At 48.7% G+C, this 19,426-nt stretch overlaps 1 protein-coding gene across 3 annotated transcripts in view; it reads left to right on the top strand.

Annotated features, from left to right (window-relative positions):
* Nucleotides 1-19,426, top strand: part of LOC311340955 (nucleus accumbens-associated protein 1-like) — a 25,898-nt gene extending 6,472 nt beyond the window's left edge. For 2 of the 3 annotated variants that reach the window (XM_084465871.1, XM_084465870.1), the window contains exons 2-8: nucleotides 110-319; nucleotides 729-971; nucleotides 2,621-2,803; nucleotides 3,549-3,984; nucleotides 8,696-9,008; nucleotides 9,566-9,663; nucleotides 9,932-19,426. In XM_084465871.1, the coding sequence (XP_084321997.1) occupies nucleotides 194-319; nucleotides 729-971; nucleotides 2,621-2,803; nucleotides 3,549-3,984; nucleotides 8,696-9,008; nucleotides 9,566-9,663; nucleotides 9,932-10,248 (1,716 nt within the window). In that variant the 5' untranslated portion in view covers nucleotides 110-193 and the 3' untranslated portion in view covers nucleotides 10,249-19,426. The remainder of the gene's footprint in view (nucleotides 1-109; nucleotides 320-728; nucleotides 972-2,620; nucleotides 2,804-3,548; nucleotides 3,985-8,695; nucleotides 9,009-9,565; nucleotides 9,664-9,931) is intronic. The other variant, XM_084465872.1, reaches the window with a different exon arrangement.

Below are 19,426 nucleotides of genomic sequence, written 5' to 3'. Positions count from 1 at the left end.
TTCATGGTCTTAATCAGCCCAATTATGGTCGTCGGCCGAACAATAGGTTTATCACTAATATATAGAGGTATGTGAGGTCTTATGTTGTACCCTGTGTGTGTGTTCCCAGCCCCAGCTCCATCCCATGCCCCAGCAAGCCACCGTGCTGCAGCGGTCCCGTCTCCTTTAGAGCGCGCGGTCCCGCCATAGCGTTATGGCTCAGACGCTACAGATGGCGATCCCCAATTTCGGCAACAACGTCCTCGAGTGTCTGAACGAGCAGCGGCTGCAGGGCCTCTACTGCGACGTCTCCGTGGTCGTCAAGGGCCACGCCTTCAAGGTAGGACCGTCCCCGTCCCATCCCCTATTGCCTGCTTTCACTCGCCTTCCGGCTGCCCATACAGGTTGGGGCAGGATGTTTTACTGCAAGGGTGTTTGATTCACTCCCGGAAATGGGAATGGGTTTTGAACCCCAATGAGGAAAACGGCGACATGCAGGATACTGTTTTTGTATTGCAAAAGATTATTTTATTGTGAGCTCGATAAAAACAATTTTAATGACATTAAATGTCATTGATTTTTGACTCAAATGGATTATTGATTTTAGCCTCACTAAAATTCACAAAGTTCACAATGGTCTTGTCGCCAAACATCGGCTGCTCTCGTCCATGCCCGTAACAAACCTCCCTCCTCCCCATGCTACTACCTCCCCCTAAACCCCCCTCCCTCACCCTTCTTCCTCCCCCCAGGCCCACCGCGCGGTACTGGCCGCCAGCAGCTCCTACTTCCGGGACCTGTTCAATGCCGGCGGCAAGAGCTCGGTGGTGGAGCTGCCGCCGGCCGTGCAGCCCCAGAGCTTCCAGCAGATCCTGGCCTTCTGCTACACGGGCCGCCTCAGCATGAACGTAGGGGACCAGTTCCTCCTCATGTACACCGCCGGCTTCCTCCAGATCCAGCAGATCATGGAGAAGGGAACAGAGTTCTTCCTCAAGGTAAGAGGCAACTGAGGGACTGGGGTTGGATGGGGGGGGGGGGTGTGTTGACCGGGGGCGTGGCCTGGTAAATCTAGGAGCGAGTGACTGGATGAGAGAGAGACCAGGGTGGGGATGGATGGATGGAAGGACGGTGCAGACCAGCGTTGATTGTTGCACTCCTGCTCATTGTGACTTGGTTCACTGCTGTTGAATGGGAAATAAGGTTTTCACAAGTCCATTAGAAACGAATATGAAGGGTTGGGCAATGCCCGCTTCACACCTGGTGTCGGGCGATTCCTATCACAAGTGGACAGCTCTGGGTACGTCAGCTCACACAACGCATTAGAATGCGTCTGCACATGCGTCCCCGTGGGACCGCTTGGGATCGGAGCTGACTCCACCGCTCTGAATGTGAATAAACACGTACAGCATTTCGCCGTGCGAAGACCAAATGGGTTTCTAACCAGCGGGAGGCAGCAATGAAATTCCATGTATGACAGCTTGAACTAAAAAGAAAGAAAAGATGAATTCCAAACAACACAGACTACCTCTTTGTAAACCAAATTTGAAACAATGTTTGCAGTACTGGTAATATCGCTTTTAGAAATTCTGGACGTTGTTGACAAAGCCAGGGTGGTTTGATGATTTCTTGATGATTTCTGTAATATGTATGCGCGCAAATGAATACGTACTCCTGCTTACGCAGAGGACGTCACTGAGTGCTCTATGTGGCCCAGGACACACTTGTGTTCACACTGCTAAAGGAATGCCCAGACCACCTCTGATTAGGGTCTAACCAGTCTTACTGAATGTGTTAGCACCCTAACTGGCCCAGATTAGGCTTCTTGGAATGCACCCTCTAGTGGTTGTTGTTGTTGTTGTGACAAAGCGGTCTGGGATTTGTTTCCCAAAAGCATAGTTGCTAACTTCCTTAGCAACCTACCTCTTAGGGACTCAACAGTTAATAGGAAAGTGTTCCCCAAAACCATTTAATCTACATAGTAAGCTCATAGTATGGATTAAGTTATTAAACTCCATAGTACTAGCAAGTTAAGGCTTCCTGACTGTTTCCCCAACAACATAGTCTGGCTGAGTCCTTATTACCCACATGGTAAAACGGCTCTTGGGCTGGTCCATATTATACCACATGCTTCCTGGATATTCATGGTCACATGACCGATTTCAGTCTTCTTTGTCTTTTTTACGCAATTAGCATTCCAGGTTAGTGCAGTACCGCATCCAAATGTTAGGGTGTGGAACATCACTGGACATTTAATGGCTCACAAATATTTTCTTTAACAACCCTGTTACTTTTACATATGGGTTAAGATTCTGGGCAGTGGGTTTTAGAGAAGTGAATTCAGTGATAGCCTACAATTTAAAATAAAAGAAAGTATCAAGAAACATGCATCCACTGCAGCGACAACACAAGCTACTGTTAAGAGATCAGACTTCAAACAGACTTCAAACATTAAAATATTTCATTAAAACTGAGGAAACAAGACGCATCTTGCAGGGCTTGAACCGGTGGCCACAAAACAAACCTGTTACTCTCAGGGCGAGTGCTCTATCCACATTTGACTCTTGCACAGAATTGGGGAGAAAAGTTATTTATTTACTTATTACGTCCTGACTGTTTTGGGAAACGCACCCCTGGTTTGTTCCAGGTGTCATCCCCGAGCTGTGACTCCCAGGGGCTTCACACCGAGGAAACCCCGCCCTCTGAGCCTCAGAGCCCTGTCACTCAAACCGTGGGCGGGGCCTCTGCAGCAGGTAGGCCCACCCCATGCCTGACCCCGCTGCCCCTGGTCTCCAAGGTGAAGACGGAGCAGGCTGCCTCCACGCCACAGGTAGGCCTCAACCATCCGCCTGGCCTCAACCATCCGCCTGGCCTCAACCATCCGCCTGGCCTCAACCATCCGCCTGGCCTCCAATACTAACACACTGATACTCCCAATCCCATACACACGTTGCACTATCGACACTTTAAGGACTTAACTTGGACTTTTGAAAACATTCTGTTTTTATTCATTATATTGTTGATACTGTTGTTTTTATACTATATTATATATTATATATTGATATTTGATATTTATATAACTGTGCAGCTGGAGGATTGCTCCAACAAAACGAGCGAGTGTGTGTCATGTTAGTTTATGACATATTGACATATTTAAAATGTTGCCACTATTGCAGCTAAATAAAAAAGTCTGTGGCCTATTGGTTAAAGAGTTGGACCGGTAACCGGAGGGTGGCCGGTTCGAATCCCTACTGGTAGGCAAAAATATGGACGGGAGTGGTTGTGCAGCATTCTCCTACGTCCTCATCCACGGATGAAGTGCCCTTGAGCAAAGCACCTGAAACCCCCACCTGCTCCCCTGGCGTTGCACTGCACTGCGGCTGCCCACTGCTCCGGGATGGGTCAAAAGGGACAAACTTATAAACCTGTATATAAATAACTGTTGATCTCTGCTATCTAAATAGCTGAATTTGAAGAAAAACTTCAATATTGCCCCTCTGGGGTTCACACAGGGCATGTTATTTGAGGAGGGTTATTGTGTATCACCATTCATGAACGTGTCACCATGTTCCCAGCAGGAAGGGTCCCCCTACTCAGTGGTCTGCACCCCGGTGGCCAAGCGTCTCTGGGAGGGCAGCAGTCGCGACAGCGGCGGTGGCCTGGGGGGTGGCGGGTCCCGCAAGGCCGCCCGCTACTCCTCCTCCTCCTCCTCCGCCGCCGCCGCCTCGGCCTCCGCTCAGGACGGGCGCGGCGGGGGCATGGTCGGCGGCGTTATGACTCAGGGGGCGGGCAACGGCGTCAACGGCAACCACAACAACAACAACAACAACAACGGCGTGACGCCCGACGGGACGAGCCCCGGCGCACTCAGCATGTACACCAGCGACTCGCCCATCAGTTACCACGACGACGAGGAGGAGGACGACATGGCGGACGAGACCGCCGAGGAGCAGTACCGGCAGATATGCAACATGTACACCATGTACAGCATGCTGAACGTAGGCGCCACAGGTCAGTAGCCCTCGCCGCCTCACCTGGTCAGGTACATGACTCGCCTGTACGGGCTCATCCCATTCCACCTGTTCTGGTGAAGTGTGACCCACTGGAAACGCCCCACTACCCGCTGCACAGCATTCGCCGGGTATTTCGATTTGATGATTGGAAATTGTAGCTGCGCCACCATTTCTTCTGTGCCCTGTATTATTCCAAGCTATATGATGTCCTTGGACAATGGGGCCGCAATGATCCATGATCCATGATCCAGACATCATATCGCTGATGGTGGCCTTATGCTGTCAACAGGACATGACGGCCGGAGATTATTATTATTAGACTAGTAATTCGTAAATAGTTGGTATCTCTACGAACATAACGGTGGAACAGTCCGAGGGCACGGTGCATCTTCCCTTCAGTGGTACACTGGCCAATTAGATTTACAAGTCCACTGGTTCAGAATCTGCGATGCGTCAGTCTTGCTCGAAGAGACACATGCACAGTTCTGTGGCATGGGCTAGATAGCTCCGTCACACAATGGTGCGCAGCATACAGCTCCATGTACAGCTGATGGAAAACAGCACAGCAGTAAACAGCACCGGACACCAGCCCTCCTCTCACTCTCACTCTCTACACCAATGAAAATCAGTCACGGGATGACATGCACTGCATTAGTAGCATAGTGCAGGAGAGCGAGTTGGTTAGGTTGCTCAGTGTCCCGCTGAAAGGTACTGGGTTCGATCCCCAATGCCGTCAGCTTACCTTTGGGGCATCCTTGACCAGATGCTCTTACTCCCCCTCACCTGCTGCTTTTCTGAAGTGCAAGTCGTGTCTGCTGATCAACTGCCGAACGGTAAACCGGAGGCCGTGAGCGGGCAGACGCAGCGTGGGAGACCACAGGACGTGTTCACCAGAACCCCAACACGACCGCCATACGTCCTCTCAGACGTTCCCCGTATGGTAGCTCGTCTTTATCTCTGCGCTATGCTCGCCTGCCGCCCCACAACATTCTTACCAAGCGGGCGGTACGACGCTCATTGGGTTTCTTTTTTTTCTCTTTTTCACCTTGTGCCAATGCAGGGCTATCAAATGTACACTTCTAAAAATAGATGTAGGCATCTATCTTGTTGCTGCTTGACTTCTCGGAGGAGAACAAACGTCGGTGTTGGGGGAACATCTGTCGATCCTCTTGTCTGGCAGCTGAAGGAGACGCAGACACAAGAGTGCTTATGCTGACGGCTTTATTTATTCATGTATTGATTTATGTTGGACTTACTTATACTATTGTGAGCGTCGGATGCAGTCGGGATACCGCCCGGCTGTGTACAACATACAACCGTTTTAGCGCTCCAAACAGGCAACACCACGAACACTCAAACGAGAGGAAGAATATTGGTGTACCGCTATTTGAACAATGCGATTCAAATTAATGTTTATTTTAAAGAGTTGGCTCTGCAGGAAATTGAATATTATTTGTTTGCACTTTTTTTTTTTTTGAGATGAAATTGCTCTTTTTGTAATGCAAAGTTCCCGCACACACCAAAGAAGTAACTTGAAAGCTTTCGATTCCACTTGCCAACATTGCGTTCAGCTTACCTTCATACGGCTAGTACTAGCTCCCGGGGAGCCCAACGGGCAGCAACAGTTTCCCTATATCTTTTCCTGCTCTTTTCGTACTGATTCTTACTCACACTTTGTTTTAGCGTAATTGGGTGTGGGTTTAGTTTGTTTAGTTGTGGAACGTATTTTTACGTAGTTTTCTTCGTCGTGGGCACACTTCTTCAACCGATTCCCTGTCCTTCAACGATACGGAGCGAAAAGAGGCCCTTGTTGGCAACAGGGATCTGTTGTTGCTACCACCAAGATGTTGGTGAGGGAGGGACCGGAAATCCCTAAGGAGTTGTGGGAAAGGAGGCACAGGGGATGAGAGGCAGGTGCGACAACGACAGGGGAAGAATAGGACAGGCTGTCCTTCTTTTTTTTTTTTTACCAATATCTGCCTTCCATCACTGTGGAAAACGCAAAGTCGTTTGCTACCAAAAGCGGGGGGGGGGGGGGGGCTAGAACCTCTGGCGAGGAGTCGAGCAGTGGGTAGTGCACATGGCTACACCAGCGCATCCCTGTCTGTCCCTCGACTGACAGACTGCTGTCCTACCTTACTGCCAGGGAGTGTGTCAAGAAGGGAAGGTCGGGACTTGCTTTTCTAGTTAACAAATGGTGTAATCCTGGTCATACCCCTGTTAAAAAAAAAACGTGTGTGTAGCCCCGACATTGAACCGCCTGCCGTTCGTCTGAACTAAAGCAATACGATCTGCCGAGAGGGTTTTCCCATGCCTTCGTCATGGTTTTTAAGTTCCTCCTTCTGGCATTGGGGTGGGTGTGGCTGACATCATTCACTCAGTCACTGCGAGAATTTAAACATTCATCAAGAAATCCGGGCACTTCAACCACATCACACTGGCTGCGACTTTGACCACTTTCAAGCAGTCTGTCCAACCTGGGAAAACAAGACCCTGACCTTCTATACGCGGATGATCAGGAGACACAGTATCCCCAACCCAAAGCCCTCCCTCTGCGGATCTGACCACAACAAGGCCCCCCTTATGCCGCCTTACAAGCCTCTAGTCCATCAGTGGCCTGTAACTAACAGGACCTGGAGGAGACAGTCACAGGAGACTAATGAGGCTCTGAGGCAACAGACTGGATGGAGTGTGTGACATAAACGATCACATCCGCTTCTGCGTGGACAACGTTGTTCCAGCGGAGGCTGTATGCAGCTTCTTCAACAACTAACCCTGGGCCACCAGAGACATCAAGGTCCCTCTTGAATGAGAAGAAGAGAGCCTTCCGGAGCGGAGCTGGTGGAAAAAGGATTCAGAGACCACTCAAGGAGAGGATCCAGCAGGGAAAGGACGGCTACAGGAGCAAGCTGGAACACAAACTCCTGCAGAACAATTTAACGGATGTGTGGTGGGGCCCGAGGGGCTATTCAACACTCTCATACGTCTCTGTGATGCTTAAGGTTAACGTGGGAAATTTGGGCATCGTATATTTGGATTAGCTCCTTTCCATTTATATCGATTTGTATAGCCCTTACTGTACTTTTGGCTGTGTATATTTTTTGAAGTGCTACCGTTAAGCTTTTTGGCACCTTAATGATAATGGTAAGTGGTAACACTTTTACTCGTATATGTTTATTTATATATAGGGTTATATCGCACCCTACTTTATACAGCAACGGCTGCACAACATTTTTTTACTCTTGATTTGAAAAGATATCATATCTATCACATCTTATCTTTATCTAATTTTTAAAATGGCACCGTCTTCCCCTTTCAGTCTTTAACAGTACTTATATTTAATTCACACACATGTCTGTGTTCAGGGGAGACGAACGAGGAACAAACGTCTCACTCTGGGCTGCCTGCCAGTCACAGCATTATGTTCTCCTCTCTTCAGACCTCCAGATGTGCTCTCTCCGCCTCCCCCGTCTCCATCTCCCCCCTAAAACACTCGCTTGTTGGGTTTTTTGGCATCCCGTTGCAGGACTACTCTTCCAAATATTCATTGTTCCTAAACGCTGGTAAAGAGTGCCAGAGCAGAACTGGTAGAAAGCTGGGTCACTAGCATCTGTTTGCTAACCCCTTCTTTGGATACTTTTGATTTTTTGCGCATTGTTCATCAGCTGTTATTACTATTTGCTATTTAGGTAGTCTGACAGATCAGACTTTTAGATCAATAATCCAAAGTTTTTCAGCAGACTTTAGATTACTTTCTTTCGCTTCATATTTGTTTCAACCTATCAGGTTGCTGGAAGCGACCTGATAGGAATGTGGAATCTGTAAGCACGTTATTGGCTATAAACAGGCTGCTAATCCAAGCTTGACAGTATTAGTAAACTATTATAAAGGGTCTTTACATTTTAACGTGTAGACTGGCAACTGTATAAATAAACGTACCCTGAAACCTAGACTATCCTGCCCCTAGCTGACTATCAAGTCTATCGGAGTGTTGGTCATCTGGTATTTGCGTGTCTTTCTTTTTCTCTGTCTTCACCAGCACTCAATAACTCGCTGAGACTGTTCGCTGCAGAAGAAACGCACTGTTCTGGTGGAGGATGTGTTTTCTTTTCCCGAGGAAGGAACACAGATGCCTCTTGCGTGATTCCTCCTGATCCCGCTCCATTCCATACGGCCGCCATATGCTGCCTCATATGGGAGACTCGATATAATCACAGGGAGCCGGACATGATATGAATACAGAGGGGCTGGTTATGAATTGATTTATTAAGAAATGGCACGCTGCAGAATCCAAACGAGGCTCCTTGCTTGTGAAGTTGATCATTATTTAACAGCGGACGGCAGGCACGTCGAACGGCGTTAAATGTACCGCGTCGCCGGTTCTTGTACGTTTTGCGACCTTTTGACCCCCTAATGGTGAAAATAATATCCACTTAACAAACCTGATGGTGTGGAAATCAAAGTGCATTGCTGCTCACCTTGTTGTTCATAATGTTGATCGCCTCCATAGGGGTGTTTTGATTTTTCCTTGCCTTTATAAAAACGATGACTATGCCAAACTATCCAGACCGTTTTGCATCACAACGGTCCGAGTCACAATGTTCCACCATGACAAACTCCTACGACTGGATGTACTCAGCCTCACTCGTCTTCACTACTAACCACCATCTCACCCGCCACACATCTATCTCCTCCCTCCCTCCCTCCAGTGGCTGGCGAGCGCGTGGAGGCCCTCCCGGACGTGACGGCGGAGTCTGGCGGCGGTGGCGGTGGGGGGGGTCGCGGCGGGCGGGGCAGCCGCGCCCGCCAGGACCTGGCGTCTCTGCCCGCCGAGCTCATCAGCCAGATCGGGAACCGCTGCCACCCGCGGCTGTACGAGGAGGGGGACCCGGCGGAGAAGCTGGAGCTGGTCACCGGCACCTGTGTGTTCATCTCGCGTGCGCAGCTCATGAACTGCCACGTGAGCGCCGGCACGCGCCACAAGGTGCTGCTGAGGCGGCTGCTGGCCGCCTTCTTCGACAGGTCAGTCCCCCCCCCTCCCCCTATGCTGTTGGTTTTGATTCCGTCGCGATAAAGACGTGCGTTACTACCATTTGTGTTGAAGATGCGTTTCTACTGCGGGGACCACTTGTGTTGTAGACGTGTGTGTTGATGATGTGTGTGTGTGTGTGCAAGCATGAAGGTGTTTCTACTGTGTTTGTGTGAGTCTCTTTTGTGCGTTTACGGCATGTTACATACTGGAATCCCTACTGTGATTGTAAGTGTCACAGTAGTAAGCTTGTAAGTGTGTGTGTCTGTGTTTGTGTATGTGTATGTGTGTGTGTATATTTCTGCGGCGTGTTAATGTGTGTGAGTGTACTTTTGATAAGAGCGTCTGCTAAATGCCCTAAATGTAAATGTCTAAATGAGTGTGTATTTCTGCAGCATGTTAATGTGTGTGTGTGTATGTGTGTATTTCTGCAGCATGTTAATGTGTGTGTGTGTGTGTGTCTGTGTATGTGTGTATTTCTGCGGCGTGTTAAATGTGTATATGTCCACTGTGAACTAACTGTGTGTGTATTTCCACTCTGCTGTCCCAGGAGCACGCTAGCTAACAGCTGTGGTACCGGTATCCGCTCCTCCACCAACGACCCCAGCCGCAAGCCCCTGGACAACAGAGTCCTGCACGCCGTCAAGTGTGAGTCACGCACGCACGCACGTGTACACACACTCACCCACGCACGGGCACACACACAATGACCCAGACGCGCACATAAACACCGTCTCAAACACACCCCACAATCGCGGATCAACTCCCACATACCGAGTTAATAACACAACCCACTCGGAGTTGCATAGTAACATCCTTCTCCCTCCTCCTCCTCCTCTCCCCCTGCTCTTTTCTCCTCCTCCTCCGCCCCCCCCCCCCCCCCCATCTCCTCCGACGTCCCTCCCCTCTCCCGCAGTCTACTGCCAGAACTTTGCGCCGAGCTTCAAGGAGAGCGAGATGAACGCCATTGCGGCGGACATGTGCACCAACGCGCGGCGCGTGGTGCGTAAGAGCTGGATCCCCAAGCTGAAGCTGCTGATGGCCGAGGGCGACGCCTACTCCGCCTTCCTCGCCGACAGCGTCAAGATGGAGGCCGACGCCCTGGTGGGGGCCGAGCACGGGTTTGACCCCGCCTCCCTGGAGGCCGCGGCCAATAGCGACGCGGGGGGCGGCGCGGCGGCGGCGGCCGACGCCCTGCAGGCGGCCGCAGCCGACGGTAGCACTTTGTTCTGAGTGGAGGGACAGACGGACGGAGAGAGAGAGAAAGAAAAAGAGAGAGAGAGAGAGAGAGAGAAGCGTCAGGAATCGGAGGTAGTCGCGATTACGGCGCCGCTCTCCTCCGCCCCGGGTTTGAGGAACAATTGTTTCTATTTAATTTCTTTTTCGTTTGTTTGGCTTCCTGTTTTAATAGCGTCCTCTTCTCCTCATGCTTGTTTTTTGTTTTTCCCCCTTCTGTTTATTTCGATCTCCAAACATTTCCTATGTCCCTGGTTTGAAAAGGGGGAGAGAGAGAGAGACCAAGAGGAGGGTGGGGTCGCTCGTCTGCTCTGCATGTGCATTCAAACATCCTACCGTGGGATGGAAAAACATGTTGTTTTTTTGTTCATCTAAATTGTTTACGGTCACGTCTCCTCTCCCCTTAATGATGATATCATGACATACATTCCCAGAGAGCAGGAGCTGTCGGTGTGTGTGCATGCGTGTGTCTTTGGCTCGAACAGAATCTTGTAGACGTTGCAGAGGATGGGCGGGACTGGAAAGAGCCCCCCCCCCCCCCCCCCCTCAGCTTTCGGAAAGAATGAAAAAAGTGCCAGGGTTTGAAAATGTCGGCTACCACTGTTGTTCTGTTATTATCTTGAATGTATGCGTGTGGCGGGGGGTGGGGGGGTTGGTTTGGTATGTTGCCACCGTTCTTTTTTGGATGCTGATCCCCTTCAGTTTTTTCATTGGACTCGTGTTGTGGTGGTGACCTCCGCCGGCAGTGCGATGTGGTCGTTTGTCCTCTGAAGCGATGAGCCGTTGCGCGCTAGGCCAAAACTAGCCAAAGCTTTAAGATAGCAAAGCTCATCTGCTTGGGAATTCCAAATTAATTTTAATATTTTTGTATGATATCCCCCCCCCACCTCCAGAAGCACATTTTTTTTCCCTCCTTGAGACCGATTCTGTTCTAAAAATGTCTTGCCCGATATCTTTGAATAATTTGTCGTACCAATACTTCCAGCGGAGTAGCGCTCGCAGAGTTTGCGGAATGCACTGTGTTCTCGTTGTTTTTTGTGGAATTCCTATCTAAAGCGGTTCTGAAAAACGATTGAAGCAGAACAAGTTAATAACGAGAGGAGGGCTCCCTGACTGGGGTTTATACATGGGTAGCCCCCCCCCCCCCATAATGACGGGACCCAACGCGCATATCGGAAAACAGGGATAGAACTGATGCCCCAGACAAGCTACTGCTTACCGACTGCACGCTCTGCTGGCATGCACACAGGTGCTAATTCATGCATTAGGACTCTGTGTGTGTCTGCATGCGTTTGCGCGTGTGTGTACGTGCGCTCGGGTGCGTGTCCGTGTACACATGCACTGTAGCAGAGGGAGGCCAGATGGCCTGTTTTTTTTACACAATTGGAGCGTTCATTCATCCATCAAAGCAACGTAAATACCGTGCACGCGCAAGCACACGCCCACCCAACCACCGGCCTACGCTCATGCACGTTGTGGCTGTGGAGACGGTGGTGGGGGTGGGGAGGGAAGTCTGGTCTCGCTGCAGCAGACAGCCGAGCGGTAACCCGCGGTGGGTGGAGAAGGATCTCCTCCATGACAATCTAGAAGTCTTACTTAGAAGTGGACCTCCCCTGGGAGGGAGACACTGTGTGGGGGGGGGGGAAATGTGCTCCGAGGCTGTCTCTTGGTTGGTTGAGTATTTTTTAGGATGTTTGTCTGATGGTAGTGGTGTGGTGTGCGTTTTTAGTGTAGGCTTGGTAGGATTTCTTTGTCGAAGGAAGAGCAACACCTTCTTAAAGCACCTTATTGCTGCTGCGCCGTCAGAACTGTGTCTCTCTGTCTGTGTTCTCTTGGTACACACACACACACACACACACACACACACACACACACACACACACACACACACACACACACACACACACACACACACACACACACACACACACACACACACACACACACACACCTCTCGTGGTGACACCAAATGGGGTGCGTGAAACCACTCGGCACCCATTTCACCCAATCAGAAACAGCCATTCATATCTGCAATGCCTTGCTTAACCAGTGATGGCGCTGTCCATGCTGTTTCTGTATCCTGCATGCTGCTCACATGCTCTTTAAGCTCCAAGCATCGTCAAGGTTGACTGAAAGTGAAGATGTTTTGTGCTTGGCAAAGAGCTGTTTGTCGACAAATGAGTCCTGTGGGTGCAGGCTATAGTCAGATATGAGTCCTGTGGGTGCAGGCTATGGTCAGATATGAGTCCTGTGGGTGCAGGCTATGGTCAGATATGAGTCCTGTGGGTGCAGGCTATGGTCAGATATGAGTCCTGTGGGTGCAGGCTATAGTCAGATATGAGTCCTGTGGGTGCAGACTATAGCCAGGTGAGTCCTGTGGGTGAATGCTATAGTCAATTGACTCCTGTTGGTGCAGGCTATAGTCAGGCAGAGTCCCGTGGGTGAAGGCTGTGGCTGTGAGACCAAGTCAAGATTGAGGGGGTGTGAAAAAGATACATTTGCACATTTGACGTCTCCTTAAAATGATTTTTAAAAGCCCTCCCACCGCCTGAGAAACCCAAACATCAACGTGGAGACAAAAGGAATGGGATGGTGGGCCTGGCAGGAGGAAGGAGAGGGATAATATGGAGAGGAGGAGAGTGAATCTCCCCAGAGAGGGAGGAAGAGAGTGATTGTGTGAGGGGATCGAGAGAGAAGGAGAGACGGAGAGAGAGACAGGGGAGGGTATGCAGGGCGCTTGGATTATTCGTTCTGAATGCATGCATGCGTGCTATTGTCTGTGCGTGTGTGGGTGTGTGGGTGTGTGTGTGTGTGTGTCTGCCTCTTCCTTTCCATTTATGGAGGGTTGCGTGTTAGTGTGTGTCTCTTCACACCAAGTGCTTTTGACAGGCACACAGTGTGCGTGCGTGTGTGTGTTTGTGTGTGTGTGTGTGTGCGCAATATGCAATAGGCTTGCTGTGTGTGTGTGTGTCTTAATGTACCCACATGCGCATGACTTTCACTCTGTGTGGGTGGCTTAGGTATTCAGCCCGCAAGTTGTGTGTGTGTGCATGCGCGTGTGTGCGAGACACTCTGTGGCAGACAAAAACAAACAGCCACTCATCCCAACCTCTGCACACATATACCGCCACACACACACACACACACACACACACACACACACACACACACACACACACACACACACACACACAGACCAAGACACACGCATATACCAGACACGTACGCATAGACACATATGGGACGCGCGCGTATAAACGCGCACACACACACACACACACACAGACAGGCGCAGTGGTCTGCAGCGCGGCATGCGATGTGTCTGGTGTATCAAAGCCTGGAGGCAGAGCGGCCATGTTGCGGAGCCTGAATCATCCTGAGCGGCACGGTTACCATTTTGGACGGCATACAATTATCTCCCAGACTCCATGACACACACACACACACACACGCTCCACTCACCACTCACCGCAGCTCTCCCTCTCCTCCTATTGTTCCCGCTTTCGTTGTTGTGTGTTTTTATTTTATTTTATTTAGCCGTTTCTCGTTTAGTGTTTGCTTGTAGTTGTACTGGACAAGGCCTGTTCTGGTGGTTCAAGTTACACCCTAACCCTGTTTTTGCCGTCCGTCTATCTGTCTGTCCCTCTTCTCTCTGTCTGTCTGTCTCTCTTCTCTTTCTCTCTGTCCCTCTTGTCTCTTTCTGACTGTCTCTCTTCTCTTTCTCTCTGTCTGTCCCTCTTGTCTCTTTGTTTGTCCCTCTTCTCTTTCTGTCTGTCCCTCCTGTCTCTTTCTGTCTGTGTCTTTCTGTCTGTCCCTCTTCTCTCTTTCTGTCTGTCCCTCTTCTCTCTTTCTGTCTGTCCCTCTTCTCTCTTTCTGTCTGTTCTGTCTGTCCCTGCCTCTCTTCCCCTCTTGTTCATCTCTCCCCTCTACTCCACTCATCCTACCTTTCTCCCTCCACTCAGGGACGGTCTGTACTTTGGAGATTCAGCTTTTGTTTTTTTGGTCTCTTCTACTTTCTTCTTGTCCTCCTTTCCACCCCTTTATTTTTTTTTAACCCCCCCCTCCCTTTACTGACTCTCTCTTCTGCTGTACCTTGGCGCCTCCCATTTCGCTATGTCACATGTCTCTGCCACGTGTGTGTGTGTGTGTGTGTGTGTGTGTATGAGTGACTGTCTTTGCAGCACGTTTGCATTGTGAGCTGAAGAAGGACGGCTGGTTAAAACAGTAGTGCACATTTTAGCTGTGTCTGTCGCGTCGCTAATGGGAGGACGGACGACCGTAGATTCCCTGCCGATGTCCTGCATACCTAAAACATGATCCTGACCACAGCCAATCGGAGGGCTGCCAGACACCCCGGCCAGACCGTCCAATCAGCGGCGCGAGTTTCTAGACTTGGAACAGTAGAGAGGAGTGGAGGAGCTTGTTAAAGAGTCCCCGAGCCGTCGGAGCATTGCAGCACTCTGATGTAGAGCGAGATCAAACACAGCGCTCACAAAGAGATGGAGAGACTCAGCCAGACAGAGGGAGGGAGAGAGAGACTGGTGGGGAGGGAGAGAGAGAGAGAGAGGAATGTATAGGGATGAGGCACAGAGAGGGAGGGAGAAGGGGAGAGAGAGAGAGAGGGAGAGAGAGAGGGGGGGGTGGCAGTGACTCTGCTTGGCTCGGTGCCTCAGAGACAAACATCATGGGTTTGTTTGTTTATGTAGTGGGGGCTGTGCAGAGGGGTGGGGTGCGACTGGAGAAATGTCACCTCATTGCCTGGATTCCCCTCTCCCCTCCCCCTACGAGAATTGTGAACCGCGTTAAGGACATTTGAAATCAAAGACTGGAGGTTTTCTTTTTCCAGTGTAGAGGTTCAGGGTTTTCAAACTGGAATGATACAGTGTAATTGATTTTTCGGTACAAATATGTGACAAGACGTCTAATGGCGAACTCTTGCATACATTTCCTAAAATGGACGCTCTTCCCCCCGCACACCCGCCCTGCACCCTAGTGAGTTTACATTGTGTGTTTTTTTTTTTAAACGGAGAGCAGGATGACTTTGGGACAATTGAGAGTATCAATGGTGTTGAGACTGACCAAAACTTTCCTAGACTAATGTGGCACTAATTTCAATCAATGTTGTTCTTTAAAAAAAAATGCAATCATGGTGTTGTATGTGATCATTACTTCGTAAAACTTAACACGCCATATTACTATTATAAGTGTGCTGTGCCCTCAAGAGAATTGCATAATTTGTGGGCTGCATCGAATTCTCTGCGGTGGTACATGTAAGTGGGATAAAACCCACTGGAATCCAACTTGAGATAATTGGCGCCATCTGTCGCACAACACTGGCACAACAGTGGCAATTGCAATTGTGCTTGGTAATTTGCTTGAGTGTCGTTTGCCATCCACACTAATGGTGCTGTCCCATTGGTCGCTCGTTGATGACCAATCAAATGAAAACAGTTTGGATGCTAGGACAATGATTGAGACAAGTATGGTATTTAGTATTTTAGTTTTTCCCCTGATCGAGCAGACGAGATGTTAGTATGTTGTTTAACGACATCCATGATGGACTCTCGTCTCGGTTTGAAACCGAAATATCCCCCACCCCCACCATTTCATTATTTTGACTTTTTCCTTTATATTTCTTCTAATGTGCGTTTTGTTACTGCTGTTTGCCTTCCTGTATAGCGGCTTTTGCCTGAGCACAGTTTTTATTGGTAAAGGTTGAAGCGGAGGAGGGCTAGATTGTGTTTCTAGAGGACCTTTTATATACCATATTGGGAACTTATTGGCGACAAGTTTTTATGTTCTGTTTTTTTACAACCTCCAACCTTCGATGGCGGTTGCCTGTTATCTTTTGAGAATTTCGTTTTTTTATTTTTGTGTTCATATTTTTTACAATTGACCTAGTGTACTGTAGTCTTTTGAAAAGTTATTTTTAAAAAAAATTCTACTAATAATTCCTCATTAACACCTGTAACTAGAGTTGCCAAGTCATGTAGATTAAAGTTTTAAATGGAGAAAAAAATGAAACTGAAAAGGAGAGAGGAGGTATAAAGTAGTGTAGAAGAGAAAGAGAACTACATATTTTTGCATAGTGATTGTGAATTACTGACAGGGGAGGGGGTGGGGGCAGTTTACTGCTGGACCAGAGGGTTAATTGTTAATTGGCTAATTGGCTAACCAATTAATATATATTGGTTGGTTAATTGTTCTTCTGCATCTTTGTTATTGTGATGTGTGTAACTATGGGAACCAAGCGACCTAGACGGAGGGTGACTGATTGGTCCAAACATGAGAAACACTGTCAGGTTCACTTTGTAAACAAGACACGCTGTGTCTGAATGTCTGTTAAAAGTATCTATCCCACGGGACACAGTATTATCCCTGTCATTTCCGTTGCCCTTTGGGGATACGTCTTGCTCGTCCAACACATTTCCATTAGAGACAAACATTAAGTTTTTCCTTTACTTGACCTGGTTCTTGATGGACCAGCTTAGCCTTTTTTGAGAATAAGCTATTGTTGGTTGAATCTGATCATTGTGACTGTGCCAACTGCCATCTGGTGGCCAGGTTGGTGTATTGCTACACATATAGCGGGTGGCATGTGCGGTATCTGCGGGTGACCAACAGGTGGCAGTATACCTCAGTAGCAGTGATGCCAAACAATTAAAGCTATTATATAAGTTATAATCAAGTCTCGATCACTGTATTCAACCAAGCACCTTAGGGCCAGAACATAAGAGAGTTCTGCTCCACATTTTTACAATATATGACAAAAAAATTACATGCACACACCGTGGGATGAGAATGCCAAATATGAGTCGGTTGATTGAAACTGATTTACAAAAAAGCAAAAAAAAAATTCTTGAAAAATATCCTTCCTTCCTGCAGTGTTTCAAGTGTGTTGGCTTCTCAAAACATCTCTCTCCCCTCCGTCTGTCGCTTCTACCCATCATTTGGTCGCCCACGCCACGGGGAACAAGTGACACGGAGGGGGGTGACGTAAGGATTTAATCAAAATGGATAATGTTCAAAGAAGCACCTTGTCGGTGAGTTCCCGCCGGCGTGGAAGAGAGGCCGCGGGTCCGAGCCTCTGCACCTTTCTGAGCATGCTCCCCAAACGTCACTTCCTGTGTGTGGTAGGTGTGCCAGGTGATGTGTGAGAGGTGGTGTTGTTGGAGTGGGGGATGGGGAGGGGAGGGGGGGGGGGGGGGGGGGGGGGGGTAATGTTCACTCTGAATCAAATTTGTGGGATTTTTTATAAAACTCATTTTTATGATCTTTTTGTATGTCATTTTTATTTCCCCCCTCTCGTGTTGGTGTTTGAAAGAAAGTACTGTATAATGTTGGAGCAGACCAGTACCTCCCCCTCACCCTTCCTGGCAGTAACTGTGTGGGGGGAGGGGGGTGGGGTGCCCCCCCCCCCCTCGGTGAAGGTGCTATGTAGGAGCTGTTCGTTGGAACGGGCCCCAGGACAGGTTTTTAAAAGCAATTAGTTTGGATTATAATGGGGATCTTAAACGTTTTGGAAATGGCCAAAGAAATGACCGGAACTACTTCTACCACCACCACCACCCATTGATTTGGTATCAGACGTTACACACTATGTCGTCGCCTGTCACCGTTTTACTGCATGAACCTTGTCTGTTCTTTTTTCTTGTTTTTTTTGTTTTTTTAAACCTCCACCACATGTATTCAAACATGGATACTGAGAGGGAACAGTGGGCAGGGCCGGGGTTATTCACTTGGGAAGTTATTTGTCTTGGAAAGCGATCAAAACACTGGTGGGAGGATGGTTCTTTCGTTATTGTAAAGGAGATTAAATTCGCTGATGCAACCAAATCGACAATTCTTTTACTGGCTGGATGCCAAGTGTTGCAAAGGCAGATTTTTTTTTCTTTATTTTCCTGTCCCCCCCCCCTTCACCCCATGCCTGGAAACCTTCACGGCTGTATTTTGTCTTGTTTCTTTTTAAATATTTTTTTATATCTGCTATTCTGTGGTCTCCTGTCAATTTCCCTGCTCTTTTATAGTCCCACACACCAGAGACAAACGACACACACACAGACCTCTGAAATATAAATATATATAAATGCATATATGAATATATTTGTACACACACACACACACACACACACACACACATGCGCTGTCGTCCCTCCATGGACACAGCATCCGGGTGTGTGTGTGTGTGTGTGTGTGCGTTTTTTTTCCGCTGATGCAGTTTTAAAAGAACTTAAAAAATATAAAAATAAAGTACCAGTTACCTCGGGAGCTCTCAGCCATAGCATACATTACTGACCACACAGGCAGGCGCTAGGCTACCAGCTAGCTTCTATACGGCTATGGGGAAAGGAAGCTAGACTAGCTGCTAAAAGCTAGGCGGGGGCAGGGGGGGGTGGGGGGCTGCAGGGGGTGGAAGGGCTTCTAGGGCCGGTGTGTGGCTGACTTTTGCGCAGATACATATCGGTTCGCTTTCAGGAACAATACCTGGGGAGGCGCTTTGCATCTCCAATCAAACACACGGAAACTATATCAGTTGCAGGGTATTTGACGGCAGTCTGTCAGGACACTCGTTACCTCAGATAATAAACGGTCCAGGGGTTTTACATATCACCTAGGCAACCATGAATGACTTTTACTTTCCTTGTCTCTGGTGTGGTAGGGCCAACTCCTCAGCAGAAATCCTTTTGGTTTGTCCCCCCCCCACCCCCACCCTACTACTACCGTACTACTACTCCTTGTTTTCCACTATAAATATATAAATATCTAAACTGTACATGAATACATAGAAAGCACTATCGAAGTTTGATTGTTAGATGTGCACTCGCAGCATGAGCTTTTATTCTCACCATCTATTATTCCTTCATAACTCGGAAAAGAAAGAATTACATCTTTTTGGACAAAAAAAAGTATATATAATATCCAGAATGCAGTAGCCTCATACTGATGTCAAAGAATATTGCCCACCCCTCTGTCCCCCCCCCCCCCCGATCTACCCTGACCCCTCCCTGTGCCCCGCCCCACCCACCCACCCCTTCCCATGTACATGCCAGTGCCCCCTTCCCGTTCCATGTGTTCCAAGTGCCAATAACTATGTGAATTCCTAACTGTGACCCAGTAATAAAGATAATTGCACATTAAAACTACTGTAAAGATACAAGGAAAACAGACTGAGAAA

This window comes from Micromesistius poutassou (assembly GCF_964030765.1).
Source record: "Micromesistius poutassou genome assembly, chromosome: 3".
Lineage (NCBI taxonomy): Eukaryota > Metazoa > Chordata > Actinopteri > Gadiformes > Gadidae > Micromesistius > Micromesistius poutassou.
This window is presented reverse-complemented; position numbering and strand designations above follow the sequence as displayed.